This window comes from Oncorhynchus kisutch, linkage group LG23 (genome assembly GCF_002021735.2).
Source record: "Oncorhynchus kisutch isolate 150728-3 linkage group LG23, Okis_V2, whole genome shotgun sequence".
Taxonomy (NCBI): Eukaryota; Metazoa; Chordata; class Actinopteri; order Salmoniformes; family Salmonidae; genus Oncorhynchus; species Oncorhynchus kisutch.
In genome coordinates this window covers 36,526,898-36,545,281 of record NC_034196.2, presented here as the reverse complement: position 1 = coordinate 36,545,281, position 18,384 = coordinate 36,526,898, and the positions used below count along the sequence as shown (strand labels likewise).

Genomic DNA, 18,384 nt, shown 5'->3' with positions numbered 1-18,384 from the left:
TATTCTATCTCAATTGGTCCACTAAAGGGACCCTATATTTGGGACAATTCAAATGTTAGGACCTTCAGTGTCTCAACTTAAAAACATTTTCTTTTGCATCTTTTTATTAGCTGCAATTTTACAGATAGTATGTCATGTCATTGTTTTTCATTAAGTGCATGGCAGTCAAAGTAATGAATGTCAGACTTAGTCAAATACACTTTGGAAACATTTAATAGCGCTATGCAGTGTTGCAGTAGTATAATATCTAGTAATATTTGACACCTAAACCATGGTACAGAAGTGGTATGGTGTTGATTTTGAATTCCTCTGCAGTGAAGTCACCACTGATTGTCAAATGAAAGCACTTGGAGCAGTATACTGATAAAGCTTGCTGCGTTTGAATAGCACCACTCTGTAGCCATGTGATCAGGACCAGGTCTCGCTCTGGAATCGGCCTGCCCTCTCCATGGCGACCAGCATCTCGTCCGCCTCGGCAGAGGACACGCCCCCTTGGCTCTGAAAGCCCTCCTTCAGGGCGTCACACACTGCCGTCGGCATCTGTTTGGCGTTGCTGGATATGAATGATAGAAGATATGCATCAGTAAAGACCTAATCTGGGGCTGTGCTCATTGGGGCACACCATGCACATTCTGATTGGGAAAACAGACTCTGTATTTCATTCCATTTTGTGTCTACTGAACACGACCAGGGTAAGATGCCCACACATTTACCAAGCACCATTTTATCAATGTAGCACACATTTCAGCACGTTAAAGTACACTCACCCTGCGATGTAAAAGTAGCCGTTCTTATTGGCGATCAGGTCCCATAGCAGCTCAGCTTGCTCCTGCACACGCTGTTGCACATAAATCTTGTCTTCCTGCAAAAATCACGCAGAAACATACCCATCCATTAGAGTGAAGTGTGTGTGTGTGTGTGTGTAGCCTGGTATACCTACCTGATCCCTGGAGAAAGCTGTGAAGAGTGTCAGCTGCCCTGCTTTCTCCATCTCCTCCCATTCTGAGCTGCAGTAGAAATCCTTAGACTGGGACCGGCAGCCAAAATACAGCACATTGGCTGATATACAAGAGGAGAAACAGGATTCAATTTACTAAGCGGTATACAAACAGAAGGGAAGAAGTATAGCAAAAAAGGTACAAATGTCTGTTACTAGGTAGAACACACATTGACTGACTCATACAGGAAATTATTGACCAGAGTGGGGAGAAAGCTATGACTATAAATCATTGACAAGGCCATCGATGACATGACACCATTCACTCCTATGTGAAGAGTCAACAGCACATTTGAAGCCCAGGAAGTCGGTTTTTAGCTTGCCAAGACTGCATCTCATGGAGACAACATGCGTAGTTTGAGCTACTCCAGGAAGTGACATTGCAGGCTCAAGGTGCTGCCCCCTCGCATTGAGGATAAAAAATAAACTGAATGGAGCTAACCACAGACAAAATCCTAGAGGAAAACCTTGTTCAGTCTGCTTTCCACCAGACACTGGGAGATTAATCCACATTTCAGCGGGACAATAACCTATAACACAAGGGCAAATCTACACGAGTTGCTTACAAAGAAGACCGTGAATGTTCCTGAGTTACCGTTTTGACTTAAATCTATGGCAAGACCTGAAAATGGTTGTCAAGCAATGATCAACAACCAATTTGGCAGAGCTTGAAGAAATTTGAAAATAATAAATGGGTAAATGTTACACAATCCAGGTGTGGAAAGATCTTAGAGACTTTCCCAGAAACACTCACAGATGTAATTGCTGCCAAAGGTGCTTCGACAAAGTATTGACTCTGGTGTGAATACTTATGCAAATGAGATATTTCTGTATTTCATTTAATATATTTGCAAAGAATCATAATATATATATTTTTACTTTGCCATTATGGAGTGTATTGTGTGTAGATGGGTAAGGAAAAAATATATTTGGAATACATTTTGAATTCAGGCTGTAACAACAAAATGTGGAATATGTCAAGGTGTATGAATACTTTCTTAAGGCACTGTAAATTATCCTTAACTTCTCTGTGCGATTTTTAAATAATAAAAAATAGGTTGAAGGACATACACTACCGTTTCAAAGTTGTTTTTTCTTTTCAAAATGTCCTTGTTTTTGAAAGAAAAGCTCATTTTTGTTCCATTAAAATAACATAAAATTGATCAGAAATACAGTGTAGACATTGTTAATGTTGTAAATGACTATTGTAGCTGGAAACGGCCGATTTTCTATGGAATATCTACATAGGCGTTAAGAGGCCCATTATCAGCAACCATCACTCCTGTGTTCCAATGGCACGTTGTGTTAGCTCATCCAAGTTTATCATTTAAAAAAAAGCTAATTGATCATTAGAAAACCCTTTTGAAAGTATTTTAGCACAGCTGAAATTAGCCTTTTAAAATGATAAACTTGGATGAACTAACACAACGTGCCATTGGAACACAGGAGTGATAGTTGCTGATAATGGGCCTCTGTACGCCCATGTAGATTCCTTTTTTTATCAGCCGTTTCCAGCTACAATAGTCATTTACAACATGAACAATGTCTACACTGTATTTCTAATCAATTTGATGCTATTTTAATGGACCAAAAACAAGGACATTTTTAAGTGACCCCAAACTTTTGAACGGTAGTGTACATCTAGTGTATTAGAAGTAACTATTGATACCATGATCGTCTGCGAAACATTTATTTTTTAAATCTATACGAAGATTGGAAAAATGGCAATATTATGGGCGATTCACTATAATGGGGGATCCTGTTTTCTGCTACCAATGCCTGCAGTACCGCGGTCTGCCTTGAACTACCGTGGATTCAAATGTGTATTTTATTTTTATTTAACTATTCATGTCAATTAATAATAAATTCTTATTTACAATGACGGCCTACAAAAGGCAAAATGCATCCTGCGGGGACGGGGGCTGGGATTAAACATTTTAATATAGGACAAAACATCACAAGAGACACCACAACACTACAGAAAGAGAAACCTAAGACAACAACACAACATGGCGACAGCAGCACAAAACATCACAAGAGACACCACAACACTACAGAAAGAGAAACCTAAGACAACAACACAACATGGCGACAGCAGCACAAAACATCACAAGAGACACCACAACACTACAGAAAGAGAAACCTAAGACAACAACACAACATGGCGACAGCAGCACAAAACATCACAAGAGACACCACAACACTACAGAAAGAGAAACCTAAGACAACAACACAACATGGCGACAGCAGCACAAAACATCACAAGAGACACCACAACACTACAGAAAGAGAAACCTAAGACAACAACACAACATGGCGACAGCAGCACAAAACATCACAAGAGACACCACAACACTACAGAAAGAGAAACCTAAGACAACAACACAACATGGCGACAGCAGCACAAAACATCACAAGAGACACCACAACACTACAGAAAGAGAAACCTAAGACAACAACACAACATGGCGACAGCAGCACAAAACATCACAAGAGACACCACAACACTACAGAAAGAGAAACCTAAGACAACAACACAACATGGCGACAGCAGCACAAAACATCACAAGAGACACCACAACACTACAGAAAGAGAAACCTAAGACAACAACACAACATGGCGACAGCAGCACAAAACATCACAAGAGACACCACAACACTACAGAAAGAGAAACCTAAGACAACAACACAACATGGCGACAGCAGCACAAAACATCACAAGAGACACCACAACACTACAGAAAGAGAAACCTAAGACAACAACACAACATGGTGACAGCAGCACAAAACATCACAAGAGACACCACAACACTACAGAAAGAGAAACCTAAGACAACAACACAACATGGCGACAGCAGCACAAAACATCACAAGAGACACCACAACACTACAGAAAGAGAAACCTAAGACAACAACACAACATGGCGACAGCAGCACAAAACATCACAAGAGACACCACAACACTACAGAAAGAGAAACCTAAGACAACAACACAACATGGCGACAGCAGCACAAAACATCACAAGAGACACCACAACACTACAGAAAGAGAAACCTAAGACAACACAACATGGCGACAGCAGCACAAAACATCACAAGAGACACCACAACACTACAGAAAGAGAAACCTAAGACAACAACACAACATGGTATCAACACAACATGGCGACAGCAGCACAAAACATCACAAGAGACACCACAACACTACATAAAGAGAAACCTAAGACAACAACACAACATGGTAGCAACACAACATGGCGGCAGCAGCACAAAACATGGTACAAACATTATCAAAGGCAAAAAGGTTGAGACAACAATACATCATACGAAGCAGCCACAACTGTCAGTAAGACTGTCCATGATTGAATGAAGAGATAAACTGTCCAGTTTGAGTATTTTTTATGCAGCTCGTTCCAGTCGCTGAGAGAGGGGGCAGTTTTTCTCCCCTACTAGAAAGGATTGGTTCAGAATTGAGGCCATATTTAATTCAGTAAATGTACAGTGTTGTGATAGAGGAGTAATGTTAATTTCATTAACAAAAAAACATTTCGCCAAACCACCTATTTTTCCTGACAAACTAATGAACATATCGAGATGCCTTGAAAAAAACGATAACCATTAAATAACTTAATTTAAATCGACAAACAAATGTAACGAGACGAGAATTCCACGAGACTAATGGACAGTTAATGTGACGTGAACTTTTTCATCGATGTTGTCCAATCAACATGGATGAAAAGGTATACCGGTATAATGCAATCCTCCCAGTAACCATGTTTTTATGGGATTAAAGTCCTACCGTATTAAAACAACTAATCACGAAAGCTGTGCTGGAAGTTTCCGTACAATTTTATAAATGCCGACAGATCATTTGTTCATTAACAAGGTGGGATTTTTTTTGTGTTGGTAAAATGTATTATGCAAGAAATGGCGGTGGAAATGCCTTTAAGCAAAAATATTGAAATAATAACCATCATATCGAAGTAAACTTGGACTCAGGAAATGTTGTGTGGTCCTCTCACTACGACTCATCTGGAAAACATGCATGTTATTAGGCTACACATTCAATAAATTAGCTTTACAGGTTGATCAAATTATACAGTGATCTTGATGCTCCTTTCAAATAAATATATATGTTTGACATTTTAGTAATTTAGCAGACGTTCTTATCCAGAGCAATTTACAGGGGCAATTAGGGTTAAGTGCCTTGCTCAAGGGCAAGGACACATTTTTACACCTAGTCAGTGCAGAGATTTAATCCAGTTTCCTTCCAGTTAGTGGCCCCAAACGCTCTTAACCGCTAGGTTATCTTCCGCCCTATATATCGAGGGTCTTATTCTGGTGACAAGATGATCGATGGTTGACTGCCGTTTAACAAATAAACATATTCTCGCTATATCTATAATTATCTCATCATGTTGATTAGCCAACCCGAACTGTATCTGCAAGCTGTTGGCTAGCCTCTAGTAACTACCCATCCCGCATGAGGGAGCGTAATCATCTACTGACACTAATCAGCATAACGCAACGGACATAAATATTCCTAGAAAATATTCCTATTCATGAAAATCACAAGTGAAATATATTGAGACACAGCTTAGCCTTTTGTTAATCACCCTGTCATCTCAGATTTTCAAAATATGCTTTACAGCCAAAGCTAGACAAGCATTTGTGTAAGTTTATCGATAGCCTAGCATAGCATTTTGTCCAGCTAGCAGCAGGTAACTTGGTCACGGAAATCAGAAAAGCAATCAAATTAAATCGTTTACCTTTGATGACCTTCGGGTGTTTACACTCACGAGACTCCCAGTTAGATAGCCAATGTTACTTTTTTCCAAAAATATTATTTTTGTAGGCGAAATAGCTCCGGTTGTTCTTCACGTTTGGCTGAGAAATCGCCCGGAAATTGCAGTCACGAAAACGCAGAAAAATATTCCAAATTAGCTCCATAATATCGACAGAAACATGGCAAACGTTGTTTATAATCAATCCTCAAGGTGTTTTTCAAATATCTATTCGATAATATATCCACCGGGACAATTGGTTTTTCAGTAGGGCGGATTGGAGTAATGGCTACCTCTGTATTTTACACGAGAATCACTCTGGGAGCCATCAGGTGACCAGTTGCGCAATGTAGCCGCTTACGGGAATTCTTCAACATAAATGCGTAAAACTACGTCACAATGCTGTAGACACCTTGGGGAATACGGAGAAAAAGTAATCTGGTTGATAGCCCATTCACTACTCAATAGGGACGCATTGGAACGCAGCGCTTTCAAAATGAGGCACTTCCGGATTGGATTTTTCTCAGGCTTTCGCCTGCAACATCAGTTCTGTTATACTCACAGACAATATTTTTACAGTTTTGGAAACTTTAGAGTGTTTTCTATCCTAAGCTGTCAATTATATGCATATTCTAGCATCTGGTCCTGACAAAATATCCCGTTTACTACGGGAAAGTTATTTTTCCAAAAAATGAAAATACTGCCCCCTAGTCACAAAAGGCTAGAGCGCAGATGCCAAAACCAGAGTAGACACATTTGCTATTTAACTCAACAGTTATTTTTTGTGACAAAACTATCGGTAGAGTTGAAAATGCGATGCAAATACATTGAACTTTAGATTTTTATTCGTTATATGAAAAAGTACATTTTGTGTGCACCACGTATGTTTGGTGGAAACACCACTGGTGGGAAAATATGCATATTTTCGTTATGCAGATTTCTCAATATTCACATGAAACCTAGCTATTGGCTTATTGAGCTGATATGCCCGATCTCCCACACAACTCCCATGAGGTCACTTCAGTCACTCATCAATCTTTTGACCTGATGCGCAGGCAGCCAGGACACTCCATTGTAACAAACCTCAACTAGAAAAAATCCTTACTCTCTCTTACTTTCATGTAGCCTATTACCATGTGCACTTCATCAGTATTTCCGTTCTTGCGGTCCACTACTGTGAGTGCAGTTGCTTTTTTCCGATTGGAAATACTCATGCTATTTGCTGAATATTTGACATACAGTAATACTTCTGGCATTGTTAAAAAGCTCAGATTCTCCCCCTTTGTCACTTATGTTCCCCATCACAAGGCTAGGATGGGGAGCAAATCAGAGCTGTAGGCCTAAGTTGTTTAACCTGTAGCCAAGGCTTTGTAACCTATATGGTAAATCATGGCTTGCATTGGTTACAATCTGCCACAATAGCTACAGTGGGGCAAAAAAGTATTTAGTCAGCCACCAATTGTGCAAGTTCTCCCACTTAAAAAGATGAGAGGCCTGTAATTTTCATCATAGGTACACTTCAACTATGACAGACAAAATGAGGAAAAAAATCCAGAAAATCACATTGTAGGATTTTTAATGAATTTATTTGCAAATTATGGTGGAAAATAAGTATTTGGTCACCTACAAACAAGCAAGATTTCTGGCTCTCACAGACCTGTACCTTCTTCTTTAAGAGGCTCCTCTGTCCTCCACTCGTTAACTGTATTAATGGCACCTGTTTGAACTTGTTATCAGTATAAAAGACACCTGTCCACAACCTCAAACAGTCACACTCCAAACTCCACTATGGCCAAGACCAAAGAGCTGTCAAAGGACACCAGAAACAAAATTGTAGACCTGCACCAGGCTGGGAAGACTGAATCTGCAATAGGTAAGCAGCTAGGTTTGAATAAATCAACTGTGGGAGCAATTATTAGGAAATGGAAGACATACAAGACCACTGATAATCTCCCTCGATCTGGGGCTCCACGCAAGATCTCACCCCGTGGGGTCAAAATGATCACAAGAACGGTGAGCAAAAATCCCAGAACCACACGGGGGACCTAGTGAATGACCTGCAGAGAGCTGGGACCAAAGTAACAAAGCCTACCATCAGTAACACACTACGCCGCCAGGGACTCAAATCCTGCAGTGCCAGACATGTCCCCCTGCTTAAGCCAGTACATGTCCAGGCCCGTCTGAAGTTTGCTAGAGAGCATTTGGATGATCCAGAAGAAGATTGGGAGAATGTCATATGGTCAGATGAAACCAAAATATAACTTTTTGGTAAAAACTTGTCGTGTTTGGAGAACAAAGAATGCTGAGTTGCATCCAAAGAACACCATACCTACTGTGAAGCATGGGGGTGGAAACATCATGCTTTGGGGCTGTTTTTCTGCAAAGGGACCAGGACGACTGATCCGTGTAAAGGAAAGAATGAATGGGGCCATGTATTGTGAGATTTTGAGTGAAAACCTCCTTCCATCAGCAAGGGCATTGAAGATGAAACGTGGCTGGGTCTTTCAGCATGACAATGATCCCAAACACACCGCGCGGGCAACGAAGGAGTGGCTTCGTAAGAAGCATTTCAAGGTCCTGGAGTGGCCTAGCCAGTCTCCAGATCTCAACCCCATAGAAAATCTTTGGAGGGAGTTGAAAGTCTGTGTTGCCCAGCAACAGCCCCAAAACATCACTGCTCTAGAAGAGATCTGCATGGAGGAACGGGCCAAAATACCAGCAACAGTGTGTGAAAACCTTGTGAAGACTTACAGAAAACGTTTGACCTCTGTCATTGCCAACAAAGGGTATATAACAAAGTATTGAGATAAACTTTTGTAGGTGACCAAATACTTATTTTCCACCATAATTTGCAAATAAATTCATTAAAAATCCTACAAAGTGATTTTCTGGATTTTTTTTCTTATTTTGTCTGTCATAGTTGAAATGTACCTATGAGAAAAATTACAGGCCTCTCATCTTTTTAAGTGGGAGAACTTGCACAATTGGTGACTGACTAAATACTTTTTTGCCCCACTGTGTATGTGCCAGCTATATGAAGGAAACTAGGCCTAGTTGGACAAGGCTATCTTAATGTGCACATCATGGAAGTTACCAGTAAAAATGTGACTAAAAGTAGACTGAAATCTTCCAGAGTTTTAGTCGACTGATAATAACTAAAACTAAGGATGAAATGACTAAGACTAAATCTAAAATAACACGGTACAGTAGTGGTGAGTGGAGGGTAAAGCCAATCCAAGGGTAACTCACCAGTCTTGCCCTGGGCTATCCTCTCCTGCAGAGCAGACCTGAAAGGAGTGGTGAGTGGAGGGTAAAGCCAATCCGAGGGTAACTCACCAGTCTTGCCCTGGGCTATCCTCTCCTGCAGAGCAGACCTGAAAGGAGCCACTCCCGTTCCAGGCCCAACCATGATCACAGGGGAGTAGGGGTCCTTAGGGAACTTCATACTCCCCTTCTTCACCCACAAAGGCACATAAACGTCCTCTGCAAATTGGAAGAGTCAACAAATTGACTGATATGACAGCTGATATAGCTACTGTGTTAATACTATTTCTTCTAATTGAATTTGATATTAATTCTAATTCAATTTACAAGACTTTCTTTACCCAAAATGTGCTTGGCAAAACACTGAACGTTCAGTAGCTACTAGCTACCTGCATACTGCATTAGAGTGCCACCATTGCTAAAACCATGTAGTAGACAGTGCTAACAGACCTTGTGTGGGGTCCAGTGAGGCTAGCCAGGAGGAACACAGGCCCTTGCGTGGCAGGTGCATCTTGGTTTTGTAGTGCACCACAGCTAGCAGTATCTGGATCCTGTTGGGATGTGCCTGTGTGGAGAGAAAACGGAATGGTCCAAGGGCCAGTGTAGGTGCAGGTTTTTGCTCCAGCCAAACCAATAAAAGTTCATTCAACTAACAAAGTCTTGGTTGAAGACAATTAGTTGAATCCGGTGCATAAGTGCTTTGGCTGGAATAAAATCCTGCACCCACAGCAGCCCTTGGGGAACATCATTGCCCAACCCTGACATGGGGCCTTTCAGTGCTGTAACCTCACCAGCAGGGAGGAGGCAATGGAGAAGGAGCGAGGCTGAATCTCAGGGAACAGGTCCAGTAGGTAGTCTACACTCAGCTCTGCTGTCGTGTGGGGGAAGTCGGTCAACACCTGAGGACCATGCACGCACACACACACGACCCCACAAACACACACTGGGAGTGGGAATCTGGACGCAGCCCTGTCGTATTGACCTTTCTCACCAAATCTATTGAACATAATATTGATTATTGTTGTAAGAAGTGGGATCAACTGAACTTCCATCCTGTGCCCCCAAGTGGCAGCATAATCACATCATTACAGGTCCCTCTAACCTCCAAGGCGGTGCGTCGCGGCCTGTTGCAGTAGGCATGCAGCTCATCCTGGCCCTGGGCAGAGTTAAACTCAGACAGCTTCTCCCGCTCCAGCTCATTGGTGGCAAAGGTGGCGAGGAGCTCGAAGAAGGAGCGACGAGGCACTGCCGCTATGTCCAGGAAGCTCTCCACCAGATGCCGAACCGTGCAAGGTTGGGCCAGGCGGGCTGGGACCGAACCTGGGGAGACAGGGGAGAGGGTGAGGGGGTAAAAGAGGGACATTATGTGGTTGTGGATGTGACCGTCTCTCACGTACACCGATACAGGCAGTCAAATGTGACAAGCACAAACCTGTGTCGCAGTTTGTGGGGCTGAGGGTGAACTGGCGATCAGGGTCCAGTCTCAGGAGCTGACAGAACTGCTCCACGTCCTCAGGGGTGTTACAAGGTCTCATCATCACCACATCCCCAGCAGTGAACCTGCCAATGACACACACACACAGTCAACCAGTTAAACATTATCATCTAAAGTCAAATCCTTTTTAAGCACCATTTAACAACCTCAGAGCAAGATGGTTCACCATCACAAAATACATTTTAGACAGTTACATTTCAACAAATCTGTCAATAAACATGGTAGCAATTTCTTAAGGCACAGTAAATCAAATCAAATCAAATTTATTTATATAGCCCTTCGTACATCAGCTGATATCTCAAAGTGCTGTACAGAAACCCAGCCTAAAACCCCAAACAGCAAGCAATGCAGGTGGAGAAGCACGGTGGCTAGGAAAAACTCCCTAGAAAGGCCAATACCTAGGAAGAAACCTAGAGAGGAACCAGGCTATGTGGGGTGGCCAGTCCTCTTCTGGCTGTGCCGGGTGGAGATTATAACAGAACATGGTCAAGATGTTCAATGTTCATAAATGACCAGCATGGTCGAATAATAATAAGGCAGAACAGTTGAAACTAGAGCAGCAGCACAGTCAGGTGGAAGTTGAAACTGGAGCAGCAGCATGGCCAGGTAGACTGGGGACAGCAAGGAGTCATCATGTCAGGTAGTCCTGGGGCATGGTCCTAGGGCTCAGGTCAGTTGAAACTGGAACAGCAGCATGGCCAGGTGGACTGGGGACAGCAAGGAGTCATCATGTCAGGTAGTCCTGGGGCATGGTCCTAGGGCTCAGGTCCTCCGAGAGAGAGAAAGAAAGAGAGAAGGAGAGAATTAGAGAACGCACACTTAGATTCACACAGGACACCGAATAGGACAGGAGAAGTACTCCAGATATAACAAACTGACCCCAGCCCCCCGACACATAAACTACTGCAGCATAAATACTGGAGGCTGAGACAGGAGGGGTCAGGAGACACTGTGGCCCCATCCGAGGACACCCCCGGACAGGGCCAAACAGGAAGGATATAACCCCACCCACTTTGCCAAAGCACAGCCCCCACACCACTAGAGGGATATCTTCAACCACCAACTTACCATCCTGAGACAAGGCTGAGTATAGCCCACAAAGATCTCCGCCACGGCACAACCCAAGGGGGGGGGGGGCGCCAACCCAGACAGGATGACCACAACAGTGAATCAACCCACTCAGGTGACGCACCCCCTCCAGGGACAGCATGAGAGAGCCCCAGCAAGCCAGTGACTCAGCCCCTGTAATAGGGTTAGAGGCAGAGAATCCCAGTGGAAAGAGGGGAACCGGCCAGGCAGAGACAGCAAGGGCGGTTCGTTGCTCCAGAGCCTTTCCGTTCACCTTCCCACTCCTGGGCCAGACTACACTCAATCATATGACCCACTGAAGAGATGAGTCTTCAGTAAAGACTTAAAGGTTGAGACCGAGTTTGCGTCTCTGACATGGGTAGGCAGACCGTTCCATAAAAATGGAGCTCTATAGGAGAAAGCCCTGCCTCCAGCTGTTTGCTTAGAAATTCTAGGGACAATTAGGAGGCCTGCGTCTTGTGACCGTAGCGTACGTATAGGTATGTACGGCAGGACCAAATCAGAGAGATAGGTAGGAGCAAGCCCATGTAATGCTTTGTAGGTTAGCAGTAAAACCTTGAAATCAGCCCTTGCTTTGACAGGAAGCCAGTGTAGAGAGGCTAGCACTGGAGTAATATGATCAAATTTTTTGGTTCTAGTCAGGATTCTAGCAGCCGTATTTAGCACTAACTGAAGTTTATTTAGTGCTTTATCCGGGTAGCCGGAAAATAGAGCATTGCAGTAGTCTAACCTAGAAGTGACAAAAGCATGGATTAATTTTTCTGCATCATTTTTGGACAGAAAGTTTCTGATTTTTGCAATGTTACGTAGATGGAAAAAAGCTGTCCTCGAAATGGTCTTGATATGTTCTTCAAAAGAGAGATCAGGGTCCAGAGTAACGCCGAGGTCCTTCACAGTTTTATTTGAGACGACTGTACAACCATTAAGATTAATTGTCAGATTCAACAGAAGATCTCTTTGTTTCTTGGGACCTAGAACAAGCATCTCTGTTTTGTCCGAGTTTAATAGTAGAAAGTTTGCAGCCATCCACTTCCTTATGTCTGAAACACATGCTTCTAGCGAGGGCAATTTTGGGGCTTCACCATGTTTCATTGAAATGTACAGCTGTGTGTCATCCGCATAGCAGTGAAAGTTTACATTATGTTTTCGAATAACATCCCCAAGAGGTAAAATATATAGTGAAAACAATAGTGGTCCTAAAACGGAACCTTGAGGAACACCGAAATTTACAGTTGATTTGTCAGAGGACAAACCATTCACAGAGACAAACTGATATCTTTCCGACAGATAAGTACAGTACATTAGAGCACTCACTCAATATCTGAGCCTGTGATGTCAAACTCAATGTGTCGAACATCCTGGAAGTGGGAGGCGTGCGTAACCCTTTTATTGGATACCACCCTGCCTGGAAAGGTGTGTGTCTGAGAGGGCGAGATCAGCGGCTCTGGCACTCTTCGCCTATCCGCCCTATTCTCAGTGACATCATCCAGAAATCTGAAAACGAACCTCGGAGGGAGTCTGTAAAACCAACAACGGTAAGGGTACAGTTACAGTACATCATGGGAGTTGGGCATATTCAGACGTAATATTAGACACATTGATTTGTCAACAGTCAAGTAAAGGAGACTTACGGTTCATCCACACTGATAAGACTCTGGCCTGCAGGTGTTGGATATAGAGCTTGCGCCCTCTCCCAGAATGACGTGAGCCAGGGGTCAATCACCCCATCTGCGCTGTTGAACACAATGGTTGAACAATCCAAACGGTCAACAAAAGTTACGAGAATTAAGTGATATAATGTACTGACTTTACAGGTTACAATATTGAGCCAACATTACATTATGAAGAATACAGAGTATATAAAACCAATACAGGAAAGACTTAACGGGCCAAAGACAGATCCCTGAGGAACCCCATGCAATGGTCTCTCACCCCAGGTCGTGCTGGTCATCTGCCAGTCCCACAGGCAGCAGCACACTGGCCCCCAGCTGCATAAGGCGCTTGTGAAGCTTCTTCGCCACAAAGTTGAACCTACAAGTGAAAATCTAACTGTATTATTCAAAGCTAGGGTATGTTATTTTCCAGATAGTGCCTCATACAGGGTAGTTTCCATTTAAATTGAGTCAATGCGGGAAGTGACTTCACGTAGAAGTCCACATAGAAAAACAATGGGGAAGTTTTGATTCATTAATCAAATTTCACTTAATCTCTCTTCCAGTCATTGACATGCGTGCCGTGATCCATGTTTGGGTTGGTAACTCACTACCATCGTAAATAGATTTCAATGGTGTGCATGTATAGACAAAGGGATTTCAAATTATTTATGTGGTTGCGTTTTTGACGAAAGCCCTCACTTGGGATAGGAGGAATCACCCAAGCCCAGCACGGCACAGTCTAGGCGACACAGAGATCCAGCGGGGAGAGACTTCCTAAACACGAACCGCCAGAAATTCTGCAAAGGAGGTGAAGAAAAAATTATACATAAAAACAGCCAAGTCACTTTGGATGAAAGTGTCTGCAAAATGCCATAAATTATTAAGTGCAAATTGAGAGAGAAGCATGCAGCAGCACACAGCAGCTTTTACCACAGACACACACAGTTTGGGCACTATTATCTGATACCTTCATGTTGTCTGGTGGATCTCCTTGGCCAGTGGTGGAACACACGAATACAACCAGTGACTCAGAGATGAGGTTAGCCTGTTGAAGAAACACAACCCTCAGATGCATGCCAAATACAACACCCTCTTTAATTGAGCTGAGCTCTAACCTTGTCAACTTAACAAATCCTATTTAAAGCACATAGCTCAGCCTCAGAAATATCATAGCTATATACTGAGTATACCAAACATTAGGAACACTTTCCTTATATTGAGTTGCCCCCCCCCCACTCCCCTCAGAACAGCCTAAATTTGTCGTTCAACAGGGACTCTCACCCATGTTGACTCCAATGTTTCCCACAGTTGTGTCACGTTGGCTGGATGTCCTTTGGGTAATAGACAATTCTTGATACACACGGGAAACTTTTGTCCATGGAAGACCCAGTAGATTTGCAGTTCTTGACACAAACCGGCACGCCTGGCACCTACTACCATACCCCGTTCAAAGGCACTTAAATTTTTTTTGTCTTGACCATTCACCCTCTGAATAGTACACATACACAATCCATGTCTCAATTGTCTCAAGGCTTAAAAATCCTTATTCAACCCATCTCCTCCCCTTCATCTACACTGATTGAAATTAATTTAACAAGTGCAAGTGACATCAATAAGGGATCATAGCTTTCACCTGGATTCACCTGGTCAGTCTGTCACGGAAAGAGCTTGCCTATCTAAGGTCTTCGAAAGCCAAGTCAACAAACAGGTCACTGACCATCTCGAATCCCACCGTACCTTCTCCGCTGTGCAATCTGGTTTCCGAGCCGGTCACGGGTGCACCTCAGCCACGCTCAAGGTACTAAACGATATCATAACCGCCATCGATAAAAGGCAGTATTGTGCAGCCGTCTTCATCGACCTTGCCCAGGCTTTCGACTCTGTCAATCACCATATTCTTATCGGCAGACTCAGTAGCCTCGGTTTTTCTAATGACTGCCTTGCCTGGTTCACCCACTACTTTGCAGACAGAGTTCAGTGTGTCAAATCAGAGGGCATGCTGTCCGGTCCTCTGGCAGTCTCTATGGGGGTGCCACAGGGTTCAATTCTCAGGCCGAATCTTTTCTCTGTATATATCAATGTTGCTCTTGCTGCGGGCGATTCCCTGATCCACCTCTACGCAGACAACACCATTCTGTATACTTCCGGCCCGTCCTTGGACACTGTGCTATCTAACCTCCAAACGAGCTTCAATGCCATACAACACTCCTTCCGTGGCCTCCAACTGCTCTTAAACGCTAGTAAAACCAAATGCATGCTTTTCAACCGTTCGCTGCCTGCACCCGCACGCCCGACTAGCATCACCACCCTGGATGGTTCCGACCTAGAATATGTGGACATCTATAAGTACCTAGGTGTCTGGCTAGACTGTAAACTCTCCTTCCAGACTCATATCAAACATCTCCAATCTAAAATCAAATCTAGAGTCGGCTTTCTATTCCGCAACAAAGTCTCCTTCACTCACGCCACCAAACTTACGCTAGTAAAACTGACTATCCTACCGATCCTCGACTTCGGCGATGTCATCTACAAAATAGCTTCCAATACTCTACTCAGCAAACTGGATGCAGTTTATCACAGTGCCATCCGTTTTGTTACTAAAGCACCTTATACCACCCACCACTGCGACCTGTATGCTCTAGTCGGCTGGCCCTCGCTACATATTCGTCGCCAGACCCACTGGCTCCAGGTCATCTACAAGTCCATGCTATGTAAAGCTCCGCCTTATCTCAGTTCCCTGGTCACGATGGCAACACCCACCCGTAGCACGCGCTCCAGCAGGTGTATCTCACTGATCATCCCTAAAGCCAACACCACATTTGGCCGCCTTTCGTTCTAGTTCTCTGCTGCCTGTGACTGGAACGAATTGCAAAAATCACTGACGTTGGAGACTTTTATCTCCCTCACCAACTTCAAACATCTGCTATCTGAGCAGCTAACCGATCGCTGCAGCTGTACATAGTCTATCAGTAAATAGCCCACCCAATTTTACCTCCCTCATCCCCATACTGTTTATATTTATTTACTTTTCTGCTCTTTTGCACACCAATATCTCTACCTGTACATGACCATCTGATCATTTATCACTCCAGTGTTAATCTGCAAAATTGTAATTATTCGCCTACCTCCTCATGCCTTTTGCACACAATGTATATAGACTCTCTTTTTTCTACTGTGTTATTGACTTGTTAATAGTTTACTCCATGTGTAACTCTGTGTTGTCTGTTCACACTGCTATGCTTTATCTTGGCCAGGTCGCAGTTGCAAATGAGAACTTGTTCTCAACTAGCCTACCTGGTTAAATAAAGGTGAAAAAAAAAAATGTTTTGTATATTCAGTGTATTCAGCTTTAACAAGGCAAGCAGATGGAGAATACTTATTTTTCATAGTAGTAGTGCTGTATGTTTGAATTATTTTAATTATTTAGGCACTGTGTGGCTCTCTTATCTCGCTTGCTAACTGACCACATTGTAACTGTCAAGAGCCTCCGCTTTGACTTGCATTCGCCTCCTTTGCGCCTGACGTCCAATCCGCTCGGCCGTGTCCTGGGCAGTGCCCGTCTGGCTCCCATATAGAATCAACAGCTTTGGGGCTGACATTCTCACTGTGGATAAAGATGGGCACTTAAATTATGATTCTTCCAATATAGCAGGCTGTACACACTAATCAGACATGTTGGACCTACTGTAACAGCAGTGTGTCAAGACACGCAGAATAGCTAACTTAAAGAAGCATCCCATTGATGGCCTACACAATGGACACTTGATATGATATTGACATCCTTGAAAATTAGCTAGCTGTCTTTAGTCTGTCTGGACTCTTTTGGCAATTTACTTAGGTATTGACAAATGCATATGTAAGTTGCACCCAAGGTTATCTGTTTACACAGCCTTAGTTACAATCAGACTCAGCGCATGGTTATCTGCAGAATTAGTTACTGTTACAAAACTCAGCTGGAGTTTATCAGGACCACCATGTGACTACATGTAAAGTTTACTACACTACCTCCAGTGCCGTAAAGGGTCTGGACCGAGACTGAGCTACTATAAAGCAAGTTTTTATTGTCATGAATCTTGCCCTGGAGGCAGAACTGGCGATTTTGGCTAGATGGGCCAGCTGCAAATTCATAGAAACAAAACAATGTTTTTGGTCTTAGGGCTAGGATTGTGGTTAAGGTTAGGTTTAAAATCAGATTTTATGACTAGCTAGTGACCACTCTGCAGAGGGTGGGTATAATTTGTGGAACGTTCCAAAAACTTCGTAAAAAAGGTTGACAACAAACAACGCATACAAAGTTGTATAGCGACAGAATAAGATACCGGGTATGGAGTGGACTACTTAATTTTTCACTCACCACGTTTATACAAAAAAAATGTCTGTCCTCACTCTGGTAGCCTATGGATAAACGTTAAGAATAGGCTACGTGTGAGTTGATGCCTATTCGGCAGCTAGTTAGCTAGGTGAATTGATCAGGCTACTTTGTATGCGTTGTTTGTTGACAACCTTGTTATTTACGAAGTTTTTGAAACAGATCCCTGTTGGAACGTTCCACAAATTATACCGACTCCCCTGCAGAGCTTCCTCCAGGTCCAGATTCATGACAATAAATGCCAACCTGCTACTGTAAACCCAATGCGAGCAGGGTCGTAGGTCCGACAAAGGGCTGAAAGAAATAGCAGAATTATCTGCCATCAATTTCACCTAACTGTTAGTTTAATTTAGTTAATTAGCTAACCTCTAGCTCTCGAGAATGGAGCCCAATATGGCTTACAGTCTATTTGAATGGGCTAGCTAGCCTCTCGAGCAGTACCAGTGGCTAGTTAACTAACTAGTGGATACGTGACAGATCCCTCGTTCACGAAATACATCCATAACAGCCCTGCTCAGTTCAAGATGCTCACCTACGGTAGCTATAACAGATTATCCTAAGGGTCTTTGACAATCTCGAAAGTGAATCTAATAATACTGAAAAACTCCTTTCTTCGACTAGGACTACATTTCCTCCAGCGTGTTGTTGTGTTTGCGCTTTACGACTGCAGAGCTTGAGTTTTGATTGGTTACTGGGCCGTTTTACGACAGTAAGTTGACTAGTTAGCTGAG

At 43.1% G+C, this 18,384-nt stretch overlaps 1 protein-coding gene across 1 annotated transcript; it reads right to left on the bottom strand.

The window, feature by feature from the left end:
* Positions 1–197: 197 nt before the first annotated feature.
* Positions 198–18,346, bottom strand: ndor1 (NADPH dependent diflavin oxidoreductase 1). Its single transcript, XM_020457449.2, has 15 exons — positions 18,186–18,346; positions 16,749–16,888; positions 14,252–14,329; positions 13,984–14,081; positions 13,562–13,660; positions 13,261–13,362; positions 12,944–13,147; positions 10,478–10,605; positions 10,148–10,365; positions 9,837–9,944; positions 9,496–9,610; positions 9,118–9,264; positions 941–1,059; positions 768–862; positions 198–553 (listed from the first exon to the last, which is right to left on the bottom strand). Exons 2-15 carry the CDS (start codon positions 16,881–16,883, stop codon positions 409–411), a joined length of 1,791 nt encoding a protein of 596 aa, XP_020313038.1. The 5' UTR covers positions 16,884–16,888; positions 18,186–18,346; the 3' UTR covers positions 198–408.
* Positions 18,347–18,384: the final 38 nt, after the last annotated feature.

Coding starts and splice junctions, on each gene's coding strand:
- ndor1 (XM_020457449.2), bottom strand. CDS start 16,883: ATGTCAGCCCCAAAGCTGTTGATTCTATATGGGAGCCAGACGGGCACT. Junction 13,661..13,983: donor GGTGATTCCTCCTATCCCAA/GTGAGGGCTTTC, acceptor TTTCACTTGTAG/GTTCAACTTTGTGGCGAAGA. Junction 9,945..10,147: donor CGCGACGCACCGCCTTGGAG/GTTAGAGGGACC, acceptor CATGGTCCTCAG/GTGTTGACCGACTTCCCCCA.